The sequence below is a fragment of the Zophobas morio genome, unplaced genomic scaffold (assembly GCF_036711695.1).
Source record: "Zophobas morio isolate AGI-343-1 ecotype UQ-CSIRO unplaced genomic scaffold, CSIRO_AGI_Zmor_V1 ptg000030l, whole genome shotgun sequence".
Lineage (NCBI taxonomy): Eukaryota > Metazoa > Arthropoda > Insecta > Coleoptera > Tenebrionidae > Zophobas > Zophobas morio.
In genome coordinates, this window is record NW_026972135.1 from 509,118 (window position 1) to 526,737 (window position 17,620).

General features: G+C 35.1%; 2 protein-coding genes across 3 annotated transcripts; both read right to left on the bottom strand.

Annotated features, from left to right (window-relative positions):
• Positions 1 to 2,148: 2,148 nt before the first annotated feature.
• LOC135137843 (serine/threonine-protein phosphatase 6 regulatory ankyrin repeat subunit C-like) lies at positions 2,149 to 5,783 on the bottom strand. The gene is made up of 4 exons (XM_064067593.1): positions 5,547 to 5,783; positions 4,791 to 5,136; positions 4,185 to 4,322; positions 2,149 to 4,130 (listed from the first exon to the last, which is right to left on the bottom strand). Exons 1-4 carry the CDS (start codon positions 5,781 to 5,783, stop codon positions 2,149 to 2,151), a joined length of 2,703 nt encoding a protein of 900 aa, XP_063923663.1.
• Positions 5,172 to 17,620, bottom strand: LOC135138171 (uncharacterized). Of its 2 annotated transcripts, none has more exons than XM_064068067.1 (3): positions 17,494 to 17,620; positions 17,377 to 17,433; positions 5,172 to 13,248 (listed from the first exon to the last, which is right to left on the bottom strand). In XM_064068067.1, exon 3 carries the CDS (start codon positions 9,479 to 9,481, stop codon positions 5,870 to 5,872), a length of 3,612 nt encoding a protein of 1,203 aa, XP_063924137.1. In that variant the 5' UTR covers positions 9,482 to 13,248; positions 17,377 to 17,433; positions 17,494 to 17,620; the 3' UTR covers positions 5,172 to 5,869. The 2 variants fall into 2 exon arrangements, with proteins under 2 accessions (XP_063924137.1, XP_063924138.1); XM_064068068.1 differs by having other exon boundaries at positions 10,978 to 13,248.

Consider the following 17,620-nt stretch of genomic DNA (forward strand, 5'->3'; position numbering starts at 1 on the left):
CCAACGCCCGATTTATTATACGCCCGTCAATCGTAACAATACTTAATAAATGTTTACGAATTCTAATATAACAGCAATTTTGGAACCGAACCATAATGCATTAAAGGTTTAAAGTTCTTATCGACGCAATCTACTCTTCTAAGTGACAAGACTAGCTGCTATGTCGGGAGCTTTCTCTTTCTCGTCTGATTATTCATTTAATACTTACTAATTTTTTAAGCACACTGTCGAAAACATGGATACTAAGTGTGCACGCAGTATTTGTTCTCTTAAAGTTATAATAAATTTAAACTAAAAATTAAACTACATGAATTTTTACAAATACGGTTCTTTTGTCTTCATTACATCCGTAACGCTTATAAAACAGCATCTTTTGCCTGTAAATGATTAATATTAGCAAAAATTGTTCTTTAATTAAAATACATTGGAAAAGAAGAATTGGGCGGTACATACCTACTATATTATTAAGAAAGGTATAACTTTAAATATCCCAAATATAAATGTCCACTTACCACGTCCAATTTAAAAGAATGGTCGCTGTTTTGTGGATTCCTTGGAGAATCGTGTCACTGGTGTAATAATGGCCCACATCAATACGAATTACATTTATTATCACAGTTTAGTTGCTATATCTTAATGTAACAAATACATGGTTTTATTACAAAACACTCTGTATGGTCACAGGGCGTGACAGTACATTTTACGCTACACATTAACTATTTCCCATAAAATATCGGGTATCTAAATGAAAATTTGGTCAGGACTGTCATGTTAGCAGCTGTCATTCGTTGTCACACCGACTTTTGTGAATTAATAATTTTTTAATTGACTCTGACAGCGAAATGACAACTGTCTCCAACACAATGACAAACACTATACGACATACGGAAAAAACAATAAAGTGGGAAGCAGCCCACTAACCAGGGTTCAATCAGACACCCGATAATTTTAATGTATATAATACATAAATAAATAAACTTAGCCGTGTTAACATGGATGGACTCCAATTATACTAAAATATATAACATTTATGACAGATATCACAGACTATTTCCAGAGAGTTAAAAATTTAAGAATTCTTCAAACCAATCGGTATATATATCAACTTAAAGAAAACGGTGAAAATTTCAATCTTTGAGAAATTTTGTACGTTTATATTTAAAATATTAATTTGTTATTATTATTTAACGGTCTAAAAATAATTAGATCCTACATAACTATGTCCCAAAACACTGAAATATCAGGTCATTCCTCTATAAATTTTTGAATTGGATTTGAACGTTAATGATTTCTATATCTATATGTATTTTCTGCATATTCACACCTAATAAATTAATGACAAATTTAATCTTGATCTATATGTTCATTTTACTTGATTGGTTAAGGTTCTTTATTACGATGCACTATAATAACCGTGTTACATCTTAAAAACAATAAATTCAATGGCTTAAAATTTAATATTTTTGCCTTAGCAAGTAAACTAATCTTCTAAGCTGTGTTTTATGATCTCCAAAATGTCCTTTCAAAGGAATCGCGTCATTTTATATCTATGATAATGGCAGCTTGGCAAATTTTTCGCATATAATAACATCGTTACCTTTAATAGATTTTGATTTATTTATAAGTAATTTGGTCCTAATACATTGTAATTATGTCACAGAAACTGAAATATTTCGGAGCTGTCTCTTTCGATCATCGGACATAAAAAGGAGAAAATTTTGTAACTCGTGTTATAGCCAAAAAGTTTTATTGCTTATTTGCGTGTGCATGGAAGTGAAACTAGTAAGGAGAAAGCACTTCATCGTTAGGTTGCGTCGTATTTAAATGAAAACGATTACTAAGTATAAAATAGTAGTAACTGGCTGCATGGACATGTCAAATGAAATAGAATCACGCATATGCATACATATACCTATGTAACAAAAGTACTACACGATATCCATCAAAAAATTTTATCAGAACTCCTTTATCGGTAATTGTTTCGAGAATTTTAGATTTCATGTTTTTTTAACAAAAAATTTCTCATGTTACTGTCAAAGTCGGTTTTTCTGCGCGTAGTCGATCGGCAGTTTGCCACTGTGATCCAGAATATTCACTATCGCACCATTCGATACTAATAATTATTCTAATGTTCTTAAAGTTCCATGTTCACAGCCGTCCATGTCCATCCGGAACATTCACTTTCGCACCTTTTTCTAGCAAAAATAAAATTATATCATTTCCCGCGTCGTAATTTCTACACGCATGATGCATCGGTAGCTGACCACCTCTGTCCCGAACATCAAATTTCGCTCCGTTCATTACCAGTAATTTTACCATGTTTAATGTTCCCTGTTTACAAGCATAATGTATCGGCAGTTGTCCATCTCCATCCGGAACATCCACTTTCGCACCTTTTTTACACAAAAATAAAATTATATCACTTCCCCACACAACATTTCTGCACGCATAGTGCATCGGTAGCTGACCACCTCTGTCCGGAACATCAAATATCGCTCCGTTCGTTGCCAATAATTCTACCATGTTTAAATCTCTACGTTGACAAGCGTAATGTATCGACAATTGTCCATCTCCATCCGGAACATCCACTTTCGCACCTTTTTTACACAAAAATAACATTATATTGTATCCCCACCAATTATTTCTGCACGCATAGTGCATCGGTAGCTGACCACCTCTGTCCCGAACATCAAATTTCGATCCGTTCGTTACCAGTAATTCGACTAGGTTTAATGTTCCGTGTTTACAAGCATAATGTATCGGCAGTTGTCCATCTCCATCCGGAACATCCACTTTCGCACCTTTTTTACACAAAAATAAAATTATACCACATCCCCACCGATCATTTCTGTACGCATAGTGCATCGGTAGCTGCCCACCTCTGTCCGGAACATCAAATTTCGATCCGTTCGTTACCAGTAATTCTACCAGGTTTAGTCTTCCGTGTTTACAAGCATAATGTATCGGCAGCCGTCCATCTCCATCCGAAACATTCACTTTCGCATCTTTTTTACACAAAAATAAAATTAGATCACGTCCCCACCGCCCGTTTCTGCACGCATAGTGCATCGGTAGCTGACCACCTCTGTCCGGAACATCAAATTTCGCTCCGTTCGTGACCAGTAATTCTACCAGGTTTAATGTTCCGTGTTTACAAGCATAATGTATCGGCAGTCGTCCATCTCCATCCGGAATGTCAACTTTTGCACCATTCGTTAAAAGTATTTCTGTCACACCTAAATCTCCATCCTCACAAGCGTAATGAAGCGGCAACCGACCGTCTTTATCCAAAACGTATGTTTGCGCTATGTGTTTTAAACAATCTGAGTGCCCCTTTTCAAGTTCAAGATGTATAGGAAGTTTTCCGTTCCTACTCCGAATATTCATTTTCGTTTCTCTGAGAATTAATGAACGTAACGTCTTAGTTAGATTGTTTTCACATGCATAATGCGACAACGACTGACCGCTCGAATTTGGCACATTTGTTCTAAACTCTGGCAAATGTAACGCAAAAGTCAATACTTCGTCAATATCCGAATTCAAAATGAGAAGTTCTTCTACGCAGTCCCATTCAGAACAAAATCGTTTTTCAGAAAGAACTTTTTTTAATATTTGTGCTGACCTACTAAAAAGAGCTAAAGCTAAAATGGATCTTGAACTTATATTATTGTATGTGGTTTTTAAAGGAATAGAATTTTCAATACACTCATATATTACTGGACAATCAAACCTAATTGCATAATATAAAACTGCCACTAAATATTCTTCAGCGAACTGATTCCCGTCATATAATGGAATCAAAAATGGTAACAAAATCATCAATTTTTTAAAACACAGATGATGCGATGCGGTGAATTTATAAAATTCTGGTGCTATACCACGATAATTTAGGGCTTCAACGACTTTTTTATTATTGCTGATTAACCATTCCCTCTTAAAACTTCCGCCATTCAAAATAATATTGTTTTTAACAAGTGGATAACTTTTATTCCAAGCGCAAGCTACTTCCAAAATGTCACGACCAATGATATCCTTTTTAAGTAAATCTGCATCAGTAAATTCTTTTAGAATTGTAAGATTCTTATATATAACACCTACTAAACATTTCGAATTTTCCGCTAGCTTTAAATCTAAAAAAAAACGAATATTGTTATATCTACCGTCAGAAATAAAATTTTTGTCACGTGCTTTGGATGGTTCGTTTTCAAATAGATACAACGCTGCAAAATATTCACGGTACGAATTGTGAATGAACTCAACATCATATTTGGATATAACGTGACTTATAAATCCTACATCATCTCCTTCGGTCTTAATTTTTTCTACAAAACTGTCAGTCGTCTTGCCGTAACGGAATAATTTATTTACAATTTTGTGAAATAAAGAGTTATAAATGTAATAACTTGAAGCTAAACTTTTATAGTGGTTCATTCTAGCTTTTTTTTTCTTTTCAAATTCCCGTCTATTTCGTTCATACTCTAGTGCAACTGCATATTTATCCTTATATAGAATATGAAACTTTTGCTCAACAAAATGTTCATATAGATCAAGAACTGTGAAAATACCGTCTAACAAAGGTAGTTATTTCTTTCTGTCATTTAAAAATAGTTCTGTAAGCATATAGATTTGTAAAGGAATGCCTAAAATTTCACAATTTGGAAAAGACATTATATTTTTTCTTATTTTATTAAAAGTTTCATTTAATTCATCATCGGTAATCAGTAAGCGGTTTTTAATATATTCTTTTTGTTCGTCTTCACTAAATTGATTTATATTTCGCGCAAACGTACCTAATTCCTTTTCCAACATATCCCTCAAATTGATTCGAGAAGTCAACCATTGCTTCACTCTTTTTTCCGAAAACGCAGTTACCAAAGTTAAGATGAAATTTTGAGTGGCATCAGATGCCTCATCGACTCCATCCCATATTAGTTGTATTTGGTTTTGTTCCAGCATTTTTTCGAAGACTCTCTGGTGGAACTGGTTTCGGCATTCCCGAAAAGTATCTTCTAGGATGTATTTTACGAAATTCTCCACGTTTGACTCATGTTCCCCGAAGTGTAAAGCGTGATTTCTGGCGTAGATTAAAATAATCCACTTGTTTTGTATAATATTCGAAGGACCATCTGCCACGAGCTATGAGGCTCAGCAGAAAAGAAAAAGGCCGTAGATGCCACTAACACTCTTTATTGAACCTCGTGTTACAATGTCTTAAAATGCTATGAAATTTTTTCGGACCCTGTCCCTTGCAAGAGGCCCGTCCCTGTCGTTCGAAGGTGGGGGTAGGTACCCGGTTTCCGTCTCAACATCCCGGCCCCCTTGAAGCGTAGGTTTCAAAAGTGTAAAGTTTTAAAATATTACAATAAATGTCGATTAATGTAACAAATACAATAAGTTCCAACTGGAATACACAATCCAGTAAACAATAAAAAATGTAACAGTGAATACAATAATTGTTCGTGCAGAATTGTTGATCACTTTCACTGCTAACGCAAAATGGCCATAAATCACTCCCGAGCACATGGTAACACACACAATGTTCGTACCGCACGTTTGACGATCTTGTGGTCCACCCTGACGGAGACCACCCTGGTGACGCCGTCCTTCCCTGGATGTAGCTCGGTGACGCGGCCCCGCTTCCACGTGAGTGGGGCTGTGGTGTCCATTAGCAGGACCAGACTTCCCGGCATCAACCTGGCAGATCCTTGTTGGCTCCATTTGGTCCGATTCTGCAAGGTACTTAAATATTCCTTCGACCAGCGCCTCCAAAACTGTTGCCGCATCTGCTCCACGAGTTGCCAGCGAGTGAGCCGATTGGTCTTGACGTCAATGAGGTCTGGCTCCGGAATCGAGGTTAGGGGTGACCCGATCAAAAAATGGCCCGGTGTGAGTACGTCCAAGTCGTTAGGATCCGCCGAAGCGGGCACAAGGGGCGCGGATTCAGGCACGCCTCTATACATGCCAAGACAGTAGACACTTCCTCAAAAGTCAAAACCGAGGAACCAACTATTCGCTTTAAATGATATTTAGCAGATTTAATTCCTGCTTCCCAAATGCCTCCAAAGTGAGGCGCCCGGGCAGGGATAAAGTGCCATTTAATATTTTTGTTTTCTAAAAATGTTTCTATGTCGTTACTAACTCTACGCTGCTTGAACATGATTTGGAGTTCGTTGTGAGCCCCGACAAAATTAGTAGCATTATCTGAATAAATATTAGATGCTACGCCCCTACGAGACACAAATCGCTTTAATGCCGCCAGAAAATTTGCTGTGGTTAACTCTGAAACTAATTCTAAATGAACAGCCTTAGTCGACATACAAACAAAGAGCGCGATGTAAGCTTTAAGAGTTTTTTTGTTGCGTGTTTTACCATCTTTTATGATAAGAGGTCCCGCATAATCTAGGCCGCTATTTAAAAACGGCCTGGCTGGAGTAATACGCACCGATGGTAGGTCACCCATTATTGGAGTTACCTGTTCCGCCTTGAATCTAGCGCAAATGGTACAATTGTGTATTACCTGACGGACCAGGTCTTTACCTGCGAGTGGCCAAAATCTTTGTCTTACTGCCGATAAGGTGGCTGTTGGTCCCGAATGTAGTTGTATCACGTGTTCTTCCTTTATAATTAACCGCGTTATATGATGTTTTGGAAGCATAATCGGAAATTTTTGATCAAATTGAATGTTCGAATTACGCAGCCTGCCACCTACCCTGATTAATCCCGATTTATCCAGAAATGGATTTAATGTTTTTAATTTGCTATTAGAACGCACTTGTCCTTTAGTACCTAGATTAATTAGTTCTTGTGGGAACTCTATACCTTGTACAAGATGCAAAATGACTTGAAATGCTTGCGTCAATTCTAATAGCGACAACGAACCTGTTCGTCTGTCATGCTTATTTCTACAATTATGAGTAAATCTTAAACATATGGCCATTACTCTTTTTAATTTTGAGATGGAGGAATATCGTGTTAAAATTGGAACTTCAAAATTGTTTCCGGATATGAGTGCAACGCCCTTTAATCCAGGTACTTCGGTAGGCTGTAGGTGCGGTTTTGGCCAATTTTCTGACGATTCCCTTAACCAATACGGTCCGTGAAACCATAAATCACACTTGAGAAGCTCACTGGGATAAGCTCCTCGCGATATTATGTCGGCTGGGTTATCCTTTGTGTTTACATGTTGCCATGTATCCACAGTGGATAAATTTTGGATTTCGCTTACTCGATTAGCGACAAAGGTATTCAGCGTCGATGGCGAGGTTGCTAACCATGCCAGTACTATAGTAGAATCTGTCCAGTAAAAAACAGAATTGATTGACAGTCTTAAATTTTTAATCACGGTATTCGTCAGCCTCGATAGTAATAATGCTGCACATAATTCGAGCCGCGGGATGGTTATTGTGCGTAATGGTGCAACCCTTGATTTGCTGCATAACAAGTTACACGAAATCGTACCGTCCGCGGCGATGGTACGTACATAGTGAGAGGCTCCATAGGCACGTTGCGAAGCGTCGCAAAAACCATGAATTTCGATAAGACAATACGGGTATTTGTCGATTACACTACGCTGAGTTAAGCAACTATTCAAAATAGGTAATTCTTTTAATAATTGTAGCCAAATAGTCATAGTTTCAGAGGGAATTGTTTCATCCCACCCTAATTTTAACTCCCATAATTTTTGAATAATTAACTTGGCCTTTACAGAAACTGGGCCAACCAGGTTTAAAGGATCGAATATTTTGGAGACAATTGATAATATTTTTCGTTTTGTGAAGTTTTCATGCGACCTATAATCACAATTGATGTTATACCTTAACGAATCCTGTTTACAATTCCAATAAAGACCCAAAGTTTTTGACTCCCCCTCTTTATCAAAACTGATAAAATCATTGTTTTGACCGTTTGTATCCGAAGTATTCAGGGAAATATCATCAGGTAAAATATTTGAGTTGTTCGACGCCCATTTCCTTAGTTCAAAACCCCCGCTTGTTAATACCTCTATTAATTGGTCTCGAATTTTCACAACTTCTTCTATTGTGTCGGCTCCTGTGAGTACATCGTCCATGTAAAAATCGTGTACTATTACTGGATAAACCTTAGGGTATATTTCACGATTTTCATCGGCTAACTGTTGCAAACAGCGTACCGCAAGAAATGGCGCCGAAGCGGTGCCATTAGTCAATGTATTTAACTGAAAGACGCGTAACGGCTTATGTGCGTCCTCACGCCATACTATTCTTTGAAATTGTCTATCTTCCGGAGCTATTAATATTTGTCTATACATTTTGTTAATGTCGCTCGAAATTACGTACCTGTGGAATCTAAATCTTAGCAATATGGAAATTAGGTCATCCTGTATTTTTGGGCCAACCGCTAGTATATCATTTAGACTGATATTACTCGATGATTTACAACTGGCATCGAATACGACTCGGATTTTGACAGATTCCCGAGTTTCGCGCACCACTGCGTGATGAGGCAAATAAAAACAATTTGAATCAGTTATTGATGCTAATGGTATTGGTTCCATGTGTTTTAACTGTTCATACTCTTCCATAAATGACTTGTAACGCTCTTTTAAGGGAGGGTCGTTAATAAACTTTCTTTCAAGTGCCGCAAATCGTTTTATGGCTACCTCTGCAGATGTTCCTAATCTTTCGGAAGACGCCTTGAAAGGTAATTTTAGGATAAACCGCCCGTCTACATTTTGTTTATAGGTACTCATAAAGTGTTGTTCACATTTCCGCTCTTCTTCGGAGAAAGGAATATTTGCGTTGGCACGCCATTCCTCAATTTCCCAAAACCTTTTAATCTGTCGGTCTATTGAATTAAGAGACAAATGGCATACCGAGAAGGGTAAAGGATTATGACATTGAACATCGCCGCCTGCCAACCAGCCAAGCGAAGATTCTTGGAAGTGTAGGGAACCATTTGTTGTTTTTATTTGGCCCATTTTCATTATTTTCCAAAAAATGCCTACTCCTAATAAAAGATCTATTTCACCCGTTTTGAAAAATTCTACATCGGCCAGGTTTAAATTAGACGGAATTTCTAAATGGCGTTTCTCCAAAGAGATTAATGGCAAATTATTAGTAATTTTACGCAAAACTAAACATTGTACTTCATAGTTTGGCGAATCACCATAAACAGATTTAATGATAATTTCGCATGCATCACGACTTCTACCTTGACAATCGCCAATGCCATTGATGACCCAATCAGTTTTCTTAGTTTCAAGCCCTAAAAGTTTTACCGCCTTTTCAGATATAAAATTGTGTTGCGATCCCACATCAAGTAGAGCTCGCAATTTTACCCAAGTGTTTTTTACACTTAAAACTAGTACAATCGCTGTTGACAATAAGGCCTGAGTACTGGATTCCTTACTCATTGAATGTGAAACAACCTGAATGACTGTTGGAGTTATTATCGCTAGTTGTAGCGGGATAATCAATATGTAATAAAGAATTATGCCTCTCATTGCAAAATTTGCATAAACTCGCCTTGCATTTATCGACTGTGTGGTTTCTTCTAAAACAGTTCTGACAAAGCTTTAATAATCTGACCTTATTTAATCTTTCCATTATGGGCAATGCAAGAAATTTGTGACAATGGTATAACGTATGAGATTGCTGACACAAAAAACATTTTAACGTATCCTTATTATCATTGCTTAGACCTGTGTTGCATGCAGTAGTTTTAGTAACGTTGTTATTTGATTTCGCGAAATGCTTATGAAAATTCGAGGTATTTTGAACTTTATGATTTCCCATGTCATGTGAATTTAACGATTCTAACAGTAAGGTTCGTTTTTCTAAAAACTCTAGCAGTTCCTTCAATGACGGTACCTGATTTGATAAACCTGATTCCCACTCCCTTTTTGTAAGAAAATCAAATTTTGACACTACAATGGGAACAACAAATATATCACACTTTTCGGTATCTTGCTGAAGCACCTTTAGTGCTTCCATGTTTACTTTAACGGTGTCTAACAATTTGCGCAATGAAGAGGCTGAGTTTTTAATTATTTGTGGAGTATTCAAAATAGCTACCACGTGCTCTTGAATAATTAACCGCTGATTATTGAACCGTTTTTCTAACAATTCCCACGCGACCTTATAGTTTGAAGCTGATACGCTAAGCATTTCAACAGTTTTATGAGCATCGCCTTTTAAACATTTTAAATAATGAAACTTTTCGATATCACTGTACAACTGACTTTCGTGAATCAACGATTTAAAGGTGTCTGAAAATGGGGTCCACTGCAAATAATTCCCTGTAAATGACGGCAATTCCAATGTGGGCAACCTTACCGGGTTAATTACTCGCGATTGATTAGTCGTATCCCTACTACCTGAACTACTGGTTGACGGTGGGATCGTTGATCCATCGTCGATCAAAAGCTGCATGTGTGCCTCTAAATCATAATAGGTGGTTTCAAACTCATCTCGCTCTTTGTTCTGTCTTTCGCTAGACTCAATTAATTCTATTTGATTTTGAATATTGTCAAATTCTCTAAAGGCCTCGCGCAAATTTAATAATCTAGACCTAATCTGATACGTACGAGTATTATCGCTTGCGGTGAATTTTTCTACATACGATTTGATTCGCGTTACTTTACCCTTTATTAAACCTCTACGGGCTATTAATACTTTAAGTTCTTCTTCGGTCATGTTTTTTTTTTAAGTTGAATTGAAAATGACTAACAAATATAACTGTTTATATGGTGATACCAATACGGTTAGTTGACTTAAGAGGAAATGCACCAACTGAATCAACATGCACAAAGACTTACCAATTGCACCCGACCGCACCTTGACTGGGGACACGCCACTGCAGCCTGATGAGGTATCTCCCATAAACTTCCCTCTGATTCGATGATTACGATCCGGCTCGAAGGACCAATGTTTTGTATAATATTCGAAGGACCATCTGCCACGAGCTATGAGGCTCAGCAGAAAAGAAAAAGGCCGTAGATGCCACTAACACTCTTTATTGAACCTCGTGTTACAATGTCTTAAAATGCTATGAAATTTTTTCGGACCCTGTCCCTTGCAAGAGGCCCGTCCCTGTCGTTCGAAGGTGGGGGTAGGTACCCGGTTTCCGTCTCAACACCACTTTGTCGACATACTAGTATTTTTTAAACTCTTCGTTAATGTGCTTTTTCCCATTCCAGCATCGGCGCAAATAATGTTGATATTTTGTCGAGAATGACTAAAGTACTGGCGCTCGCGTATACTGTACTCCATAAAGTCACTTTGTAGACGAAACCTCTCAAGTTCGTTGATATATTTTCGTTCCGAGGCAAAATTTTCACTTTCCATCCATTCCAAACGATGATTGTCTAAATATCTGAAGTGATGAAACTGAATTTCTAAATTTTTTTTACACAATGCAGAAAATTCCTCTTGTGAAATCTCCTTTTCACAAATATATATCTTCTGATCATGAATTATGTTCTGAATGAGTTTCACATTAACCGCTTCGCCGACTGGTAAGTCTGGTAAAAATTGTTTGGAAGCGTCAACACGTGTTGCAAAAAGTCCCACCTGTGAAGCTTCATTTCCATAAGCAGAGTTCCTTTGTTTACGAATTGTGTTCTGAATAAGCTCAACGTCATGCACTTCGCTGATTACTAAATTTGGTAAAAATTGTTTAAAATAATTAACATCTGTTACGCAATCGACTAAAACAATAGTATTTACAGTAATTTGTTTCAAAAATTTTACATCTATTAAAATTTTCGTCAATTTTCTTTCAACATGACTGGGTGGTAGAGCATCTTTGCATTTTCCAATCAGCAATGGAGCTTCCATCATTTCAACTAAATCATCAGTAGTGATGAAGTCGCCGCTATCTTCGCAGATTTTTAGCAAATATTTCAATTCAGCGTCTTTTTGTCCTTGCAATGAATATGTAAAATTCGCTAGGATTTCTTCATATAACTGTTGGTGTTTTTCTAAGTCAGACAACTTTTCAAAGAAGTATGGTTTTTGTTGACCATCTGCACTGTCGTGACGGGGGTTAGTATTACTTTTTTTAACACACTCATTAAACGTTTCTCGATCGTCTAGTATAATTAGATTTTGAACCTGACATATTCTTATTGTTTCATAGACTTGTGGGCATCCTTCAACGACTAACGGAGTTTTTCCCAGCAACCACATGAGCTTCGATACTTTTTTTGCCTCGTGATCATAGAGACTCTCTTTGGTTTTTATTCCGTTTTTGATAAGTTGGTACTTGTAATTCAATTTATTCGTTTCTTCCATATCATATATATCGTCGACAGCATTTGACCAAACTGAGGCGATTTTCTCGAAATTGTTTTTATTCAGAAAGGTTAAGTCAAATTTCGAAACAGCTTGTCTAAACATTTTTCTTTTAGCGTCCAGTGATCCATCGGCAACAAAAGACAACGGCTTGATAGAAAATGAAAACACACAAAGGCTTATAATAATAATAATAATAATATTTATTTGTCCAACAGGTTAACATAATGAACCTAATTAGAGGACAAAAACTAACTAACTAATTTATAATGTTTTTGCTTATCATGTTTTTCATCCATGTTTTATTTAACTTGAATTTGTGTCCTTCCTTCTTGCTCCACTCGGTTATAAAATGTAGATACTCCCGGAAAACGGTTTCGTTGCTTTTGAAATATGTCTCGAATGTCTGAAGTGTACACGTTTCTAGTTCTTTGGCATCAGCTTGATCAGTATAAAGATACAAATTTTTAAAAAAATATCCATATTTTTCAAAATTATCTTCATTTTCTTCGAATCTGTAACACTGTCCTCCCGAATTGGATATACGTGTACTTAGCAAACTGTTTTGTTCATGTGGCGTCAATTTGCCAAATTTAAACTTATCTAGGTGTTCATCATTTAGCTTAGAATTAGTAAACAAAACCATCTTGATACGCGAGTCAGACAACTTCGGCTCTTTTTCGAAGTCTTTATAATACTTTTCTAAGCTGAAATTTCCACTTGATGCATTTAACTGCTCAATTGTTATTCCCCCTGATTTACTAACGTGTTTCAGTTGAATAGCAAAAATTTCGGTGTGATCTTTGAATTCAATTTCAGCTACAACGTCACCGAAAGAACCATATACACTATCGTTCGACGACAGATGAAAATTTTTCACTTTGTCGTCAATGATTAATTTTAAAACTAAATTCGCTATGTAGAGATGTTCGTACTCTTTGCCGAGGTCTATGGTACCACTTCTCTTTTTAAATTTCTGAAAAGAATGTTTCATAAAGTAAGAAGTCCAATTAAAAAAAAAAAAACATATAATTTAATAATTTAATACAATACATAATGGTTGTCGACGCAGGTAAAAATTTTAAACAATATTTTCAAATTTTTCGTTTTCATTTTTCCTGTCAGAAACACTTGTCAGTTCGCGGTGCAATCTTGGCAGTTTTGAATTTGCGTATTTTTACGAATTTTTATAATGTAAGCCATGCCGTTTTTGAATGAAAGGAAAGGTGAGGCACACACTTCTGACTTGTCGTTTCTTTTAAATCCGTGTAACGCGAGGCCGCTAGATGGCGCTGCTAGAGAAGTACTCCACTGGCGGAACCACCCTCGTACTTTCTTCTTCCTCGAATCGCGGACGCGGACGGCCGTGTTTTACAATGTGTTCATATTATTTTAAAGTTTTATACATTTATTATCAGTTTTGTGAATAAAGTTTTCGTAGAAAGAAAAGTGTTTTCTTGGACGTGGCGAAAAAGTAATCGTCGCGTAACATCAGACCTGATCATTGTCTAATGTGTCCACAGCCACTCTGAAATGTTATATAATAGAGAGCGGAAAATATGCAGCAAAATTTTGGGAAATATGATCATAAGATATGCATCAAATTTGTGCAAATATGCAGTAACTTTCTTAATATATGCAGAAATATGCAGTTGCATATGCTCAAAAAATTTAAAAAAAGCGTAATAACCGAACTAGATTTATTTACAAATTACACAAACAGGTTTCCCGAGCTTACGTTTTATTACAAAAATACATAAATCACATTTTTAAAGAAAGTATTCTTATACTAAAGAATAAATATAAACATTACTATTTTGGTAACAATTTATTTTTAAATATTTTTCGAAATACTGTAACAAAAAGTTTTTCCGGTGATTCTAAGGTATGTATTTGTAAATAGAATAACTGCGTACTACGTCCACAGATGTAAAATACTTGGGTTTAGAGCAAGCGCAAAACACAGTGCCTTCTTGAAGAATAAGTTCAAGAAAAGGTTTCATCCATAAATTAATTTAACTATCTTCGACATATTGACACACCTGTATCGCTTTAAATGCTTTCAATGCAAACTCACGGTGAAAAATAATATAATAATAATAGCGTCGCTTCGACCACCATAAAACATACTAATTCGGAATTTAATGCATAAAATGAGATATTGATTAAATGAAGCACAAAAAAGTAGAATAATTATGTTAAAAATCAAGGCGTATTCATAATCCACGGGTACAGAAGTATATTATTTAAAAAATTTAGATGAAATTTACTACGCAAAATGATAAGGGAGCGTCATCAGTAGAGAGCGGATTTTATGAAATTTGCATATCCGTTATTTTTTGTATATAAGTCTTGATATTTAATATGTGCACGAATCATGCACATATTCCTAGAAACGAATATAGCTATAGAAAATTGCATATTTTTTTACGGGTGCATATTTTGCATTTTTATCGATTTTTGTGATAATTAAGAAAAAAAGATTGTCATTCTATCGGCATTTATCTAGAAAGACGAAACCACTGGGTATTAAGCCATTCCTTCAGGTAAATTCGGGCCCTAATTACTTTTGGAAATACCGTTCATTCCCAATATTTTCGTTCGTTACTTCAGTGTATTAATACTTATTATAATTTATCTAGGAAACTGTATTTATTTCATTGTACCTCAGAACCAAAAAAAGGAATTTCTACCTAAATAGCCTTAGACCAAATATATGAATTGTTTATACAAATGTCTCAAAAAAATTAATGAATGAAGCAATTTATTTCATTGATCAAATTAAAAGCTTACGCACAGAAAGTAAAAATTAAATAAATAATCATTATAACTAGAGTCCGGAATTGATGAGATTTGCATGTTGCTGACTATTCATCCTACAATTAAATGCTTTCGGATCTAGGCGAATTAGATACATAGGAATTGATTGACGCGTATTAAATTTTGCATATTTTGCATATATCGAGATTTTTCACATATTTTCGTATCTTTTGCATATTTTCACATATTTTGACAATTTTTAGATTTTCAAAGCATAACGCAAACTGTTTATTGCAAGTGTCGGCGTTTTTTACTTCTAAAGGTGGAAATCTACAAGACAATGTCTTTGGTTAAATTTCGAAAATTGTCAAAAACAATCGAAAATTTTAAAACGACGTGTATTGAAAAACTGAGTTTTTGAAAAAGTTGCTTAAAAAATTCCAAACAATTCTGAGATATACATTTTGACATGCCAAATCTGGTTTGAAATTTATTTTTTTTTTTGCTTAGTTGCCACATTTCAATTGGCGGTTCTGGAAAAATGGTGGAAGTTACATTTGCCAAAATCGGTCTTATTTTAACAGGTACTAGCCCCGCCCATCTACCCTCTCTTTTATTAGAGGGCATGTCATTTGCTAAAATCGATCTTATTTTAGCAAGTATTAACCCCGCCCACCCACCTCCTATTTTATTAGAGGGATCACATTTGCCAAAATCAGTCTTATCTTAGCAGTTACTAAGTGTAACTTTTTCCTACAGAGTTCTATCTTAGTAATTACTAGCCCCGTCCACCGGCGCTGTTCTCATTCTAACGATTTTATTTCTCTAGAATATAATTCCAAACAAGCATTAAAAAAGTAAAGCGAAAAATAGGACAACTTATAAATAAAAAGTTTAAGGAAGTACTAGATAAGAATCAAGGTTATATTTTGTTATCAAAGGTAACTAAAATACATAATGAAGATTCTAGTAGTGAGGTTAACATAGAACCAAATTTAATTAGCGCTCTTATGCTCTTAAGTATGCATCCATTACATCAGTGGATGTAGAGAGGAGTTTCTCTACCTATAAACAAATTTTGTCTGATAGGCGACATAATTTTTTAATTAAAAATTAAATTTTTTGTTATTTAGTTGTGTTTTTTTTTGTAAAATAAAGTTTTTAAAATATGGCACAATAGTGTTTTAAATTAAACCTATTAGACTTATGGATACACTACAAATTTATTGTATGCTCAATAAAAAAATGTACAAAATGTGTGCATATTTTCCTAAAATTAAAACATATTTTCTTATTTTTTCTGCATATTTCTGCACATATTTTGGCCAAATTTCGTGCATAAAATTCCGGACCCTAATTATAACTTACAGTATCGTGTGTAAGAACAGTTACCATCAAGTGTCTTGATAAATAAATATACAGGGTGAATCGCTAAGCGCGTGTTTCGATATTTCGTTAATTATTAGAAATAGAAAAAAAATCCAAGACTAAAGTTGTACAGTTGTTTGAGGACCATTTACAAAAATTATTTTCAACTAAGTGTACAGAGCGTAACATGCGACTTAGTTTTTTAAAATAAAAGTGATTTCACTATGTTGAGTGATATTAAGTACTTGTACTTTATTTTATACTCAACAAGAATTAGGAAATAATTATTGTGTTGTATCATTGTAATCACAACTTAACGATCTACCCAAATTCGTTAAAAAATATATACCTACGTTATAATTAAAAAAATATATCGCGACGACGCCACCGTACATGAGTCAATATTTGCAATGTACTAAATTAAGCTTCGCCCTTTAAGTTAAAAACAATGGCGTTTACGGAATTTCAGTGCCTCTATCCGTTACCCTGTATAATAGATATATATACCTTTATCTCTATCACGTCAAGGTTTCATACAAATTTTCCATCATCACATTGTATTGTTATCACTTCTGATCGGACACAGTGATATTATTGTTATTGATATTTATTATTATTATTATTATTATTATTAATATTATTATCACTATCTACTAAAGATTTTTAAACAATAAAATTAAGAGATCAGTATCTGTATGCGAAAATAAATTAGGTAACAAAATTGTTTTCATAATATAAAAAAAAAATGCTGAGTATTATCACGTTATCAGAGATACTTTATGATCAGAATCCGAACAGGAATGAGTGCACTCGAACTTCGCGTCGGAACGATTAACATTAAAGTGGCTAACTATACTGTACCAAAGTGGGTTAGTTTTAGTTCAAATTCACACAATGATTATATTATCACGTATCGCGTAGTATATACTGACTGTTCAACTTTTAAATAACAAACTAACATCAGTATCTAACTTACCGGGGAAGAATTTTCAGGTGTTTCGCTTCGTTCGTCGACACTTGTACTTTTCCAAGTCTATAAATAAATGTAATTGTAAATAAATTGTTATAAAATGTATTTTCTGCAATAACTTACCGATGCCATGTTTAATCACAATAAAAAATAATCGTTATGCAATAGTTGTAACTTGCAACTAAAATGACAGAGTTTTAGGTAATTGTTATTAAGGTGTTAACTTGATTATTCGTAAAACTCTTTTGAC

What these genes read in the sequence shown, in the direction of transcription:
- LOC135138171 (XM_064068067.1), bottom strand. Translation starts at nt 9,481, where the DNA reads ATGAGAGGCATAATTCTTTATTACATATTGATTATCCCGCTACAACTA.
- LOC135137843 (XM_064067593.1), bottom strand. Translation starts at nt 5,783, where the DNA reads ATGCGGCAACAGTTTTGGAGGCGCTGGTCGAAGGAATATTTAAGTACC. An exon ending in ACAAGATCGTCAAACGTGCG is followed by an intron (nt 5,137 to 5,546) that starts GTACGAACATTG and finishes TGAGCCTCATAG; the next exon opens with CTCGTGGCAGATGGTCCTTC. An exon ending in AAACGAACCATCCAAAGCAC is followed by an intron (nt 4,131 to 4,184) that starts GTGACAAAAATT and finishes GTTTTTTTTTAG; the next exon opens with ATTTAAAGCTAGCGGAAAAT.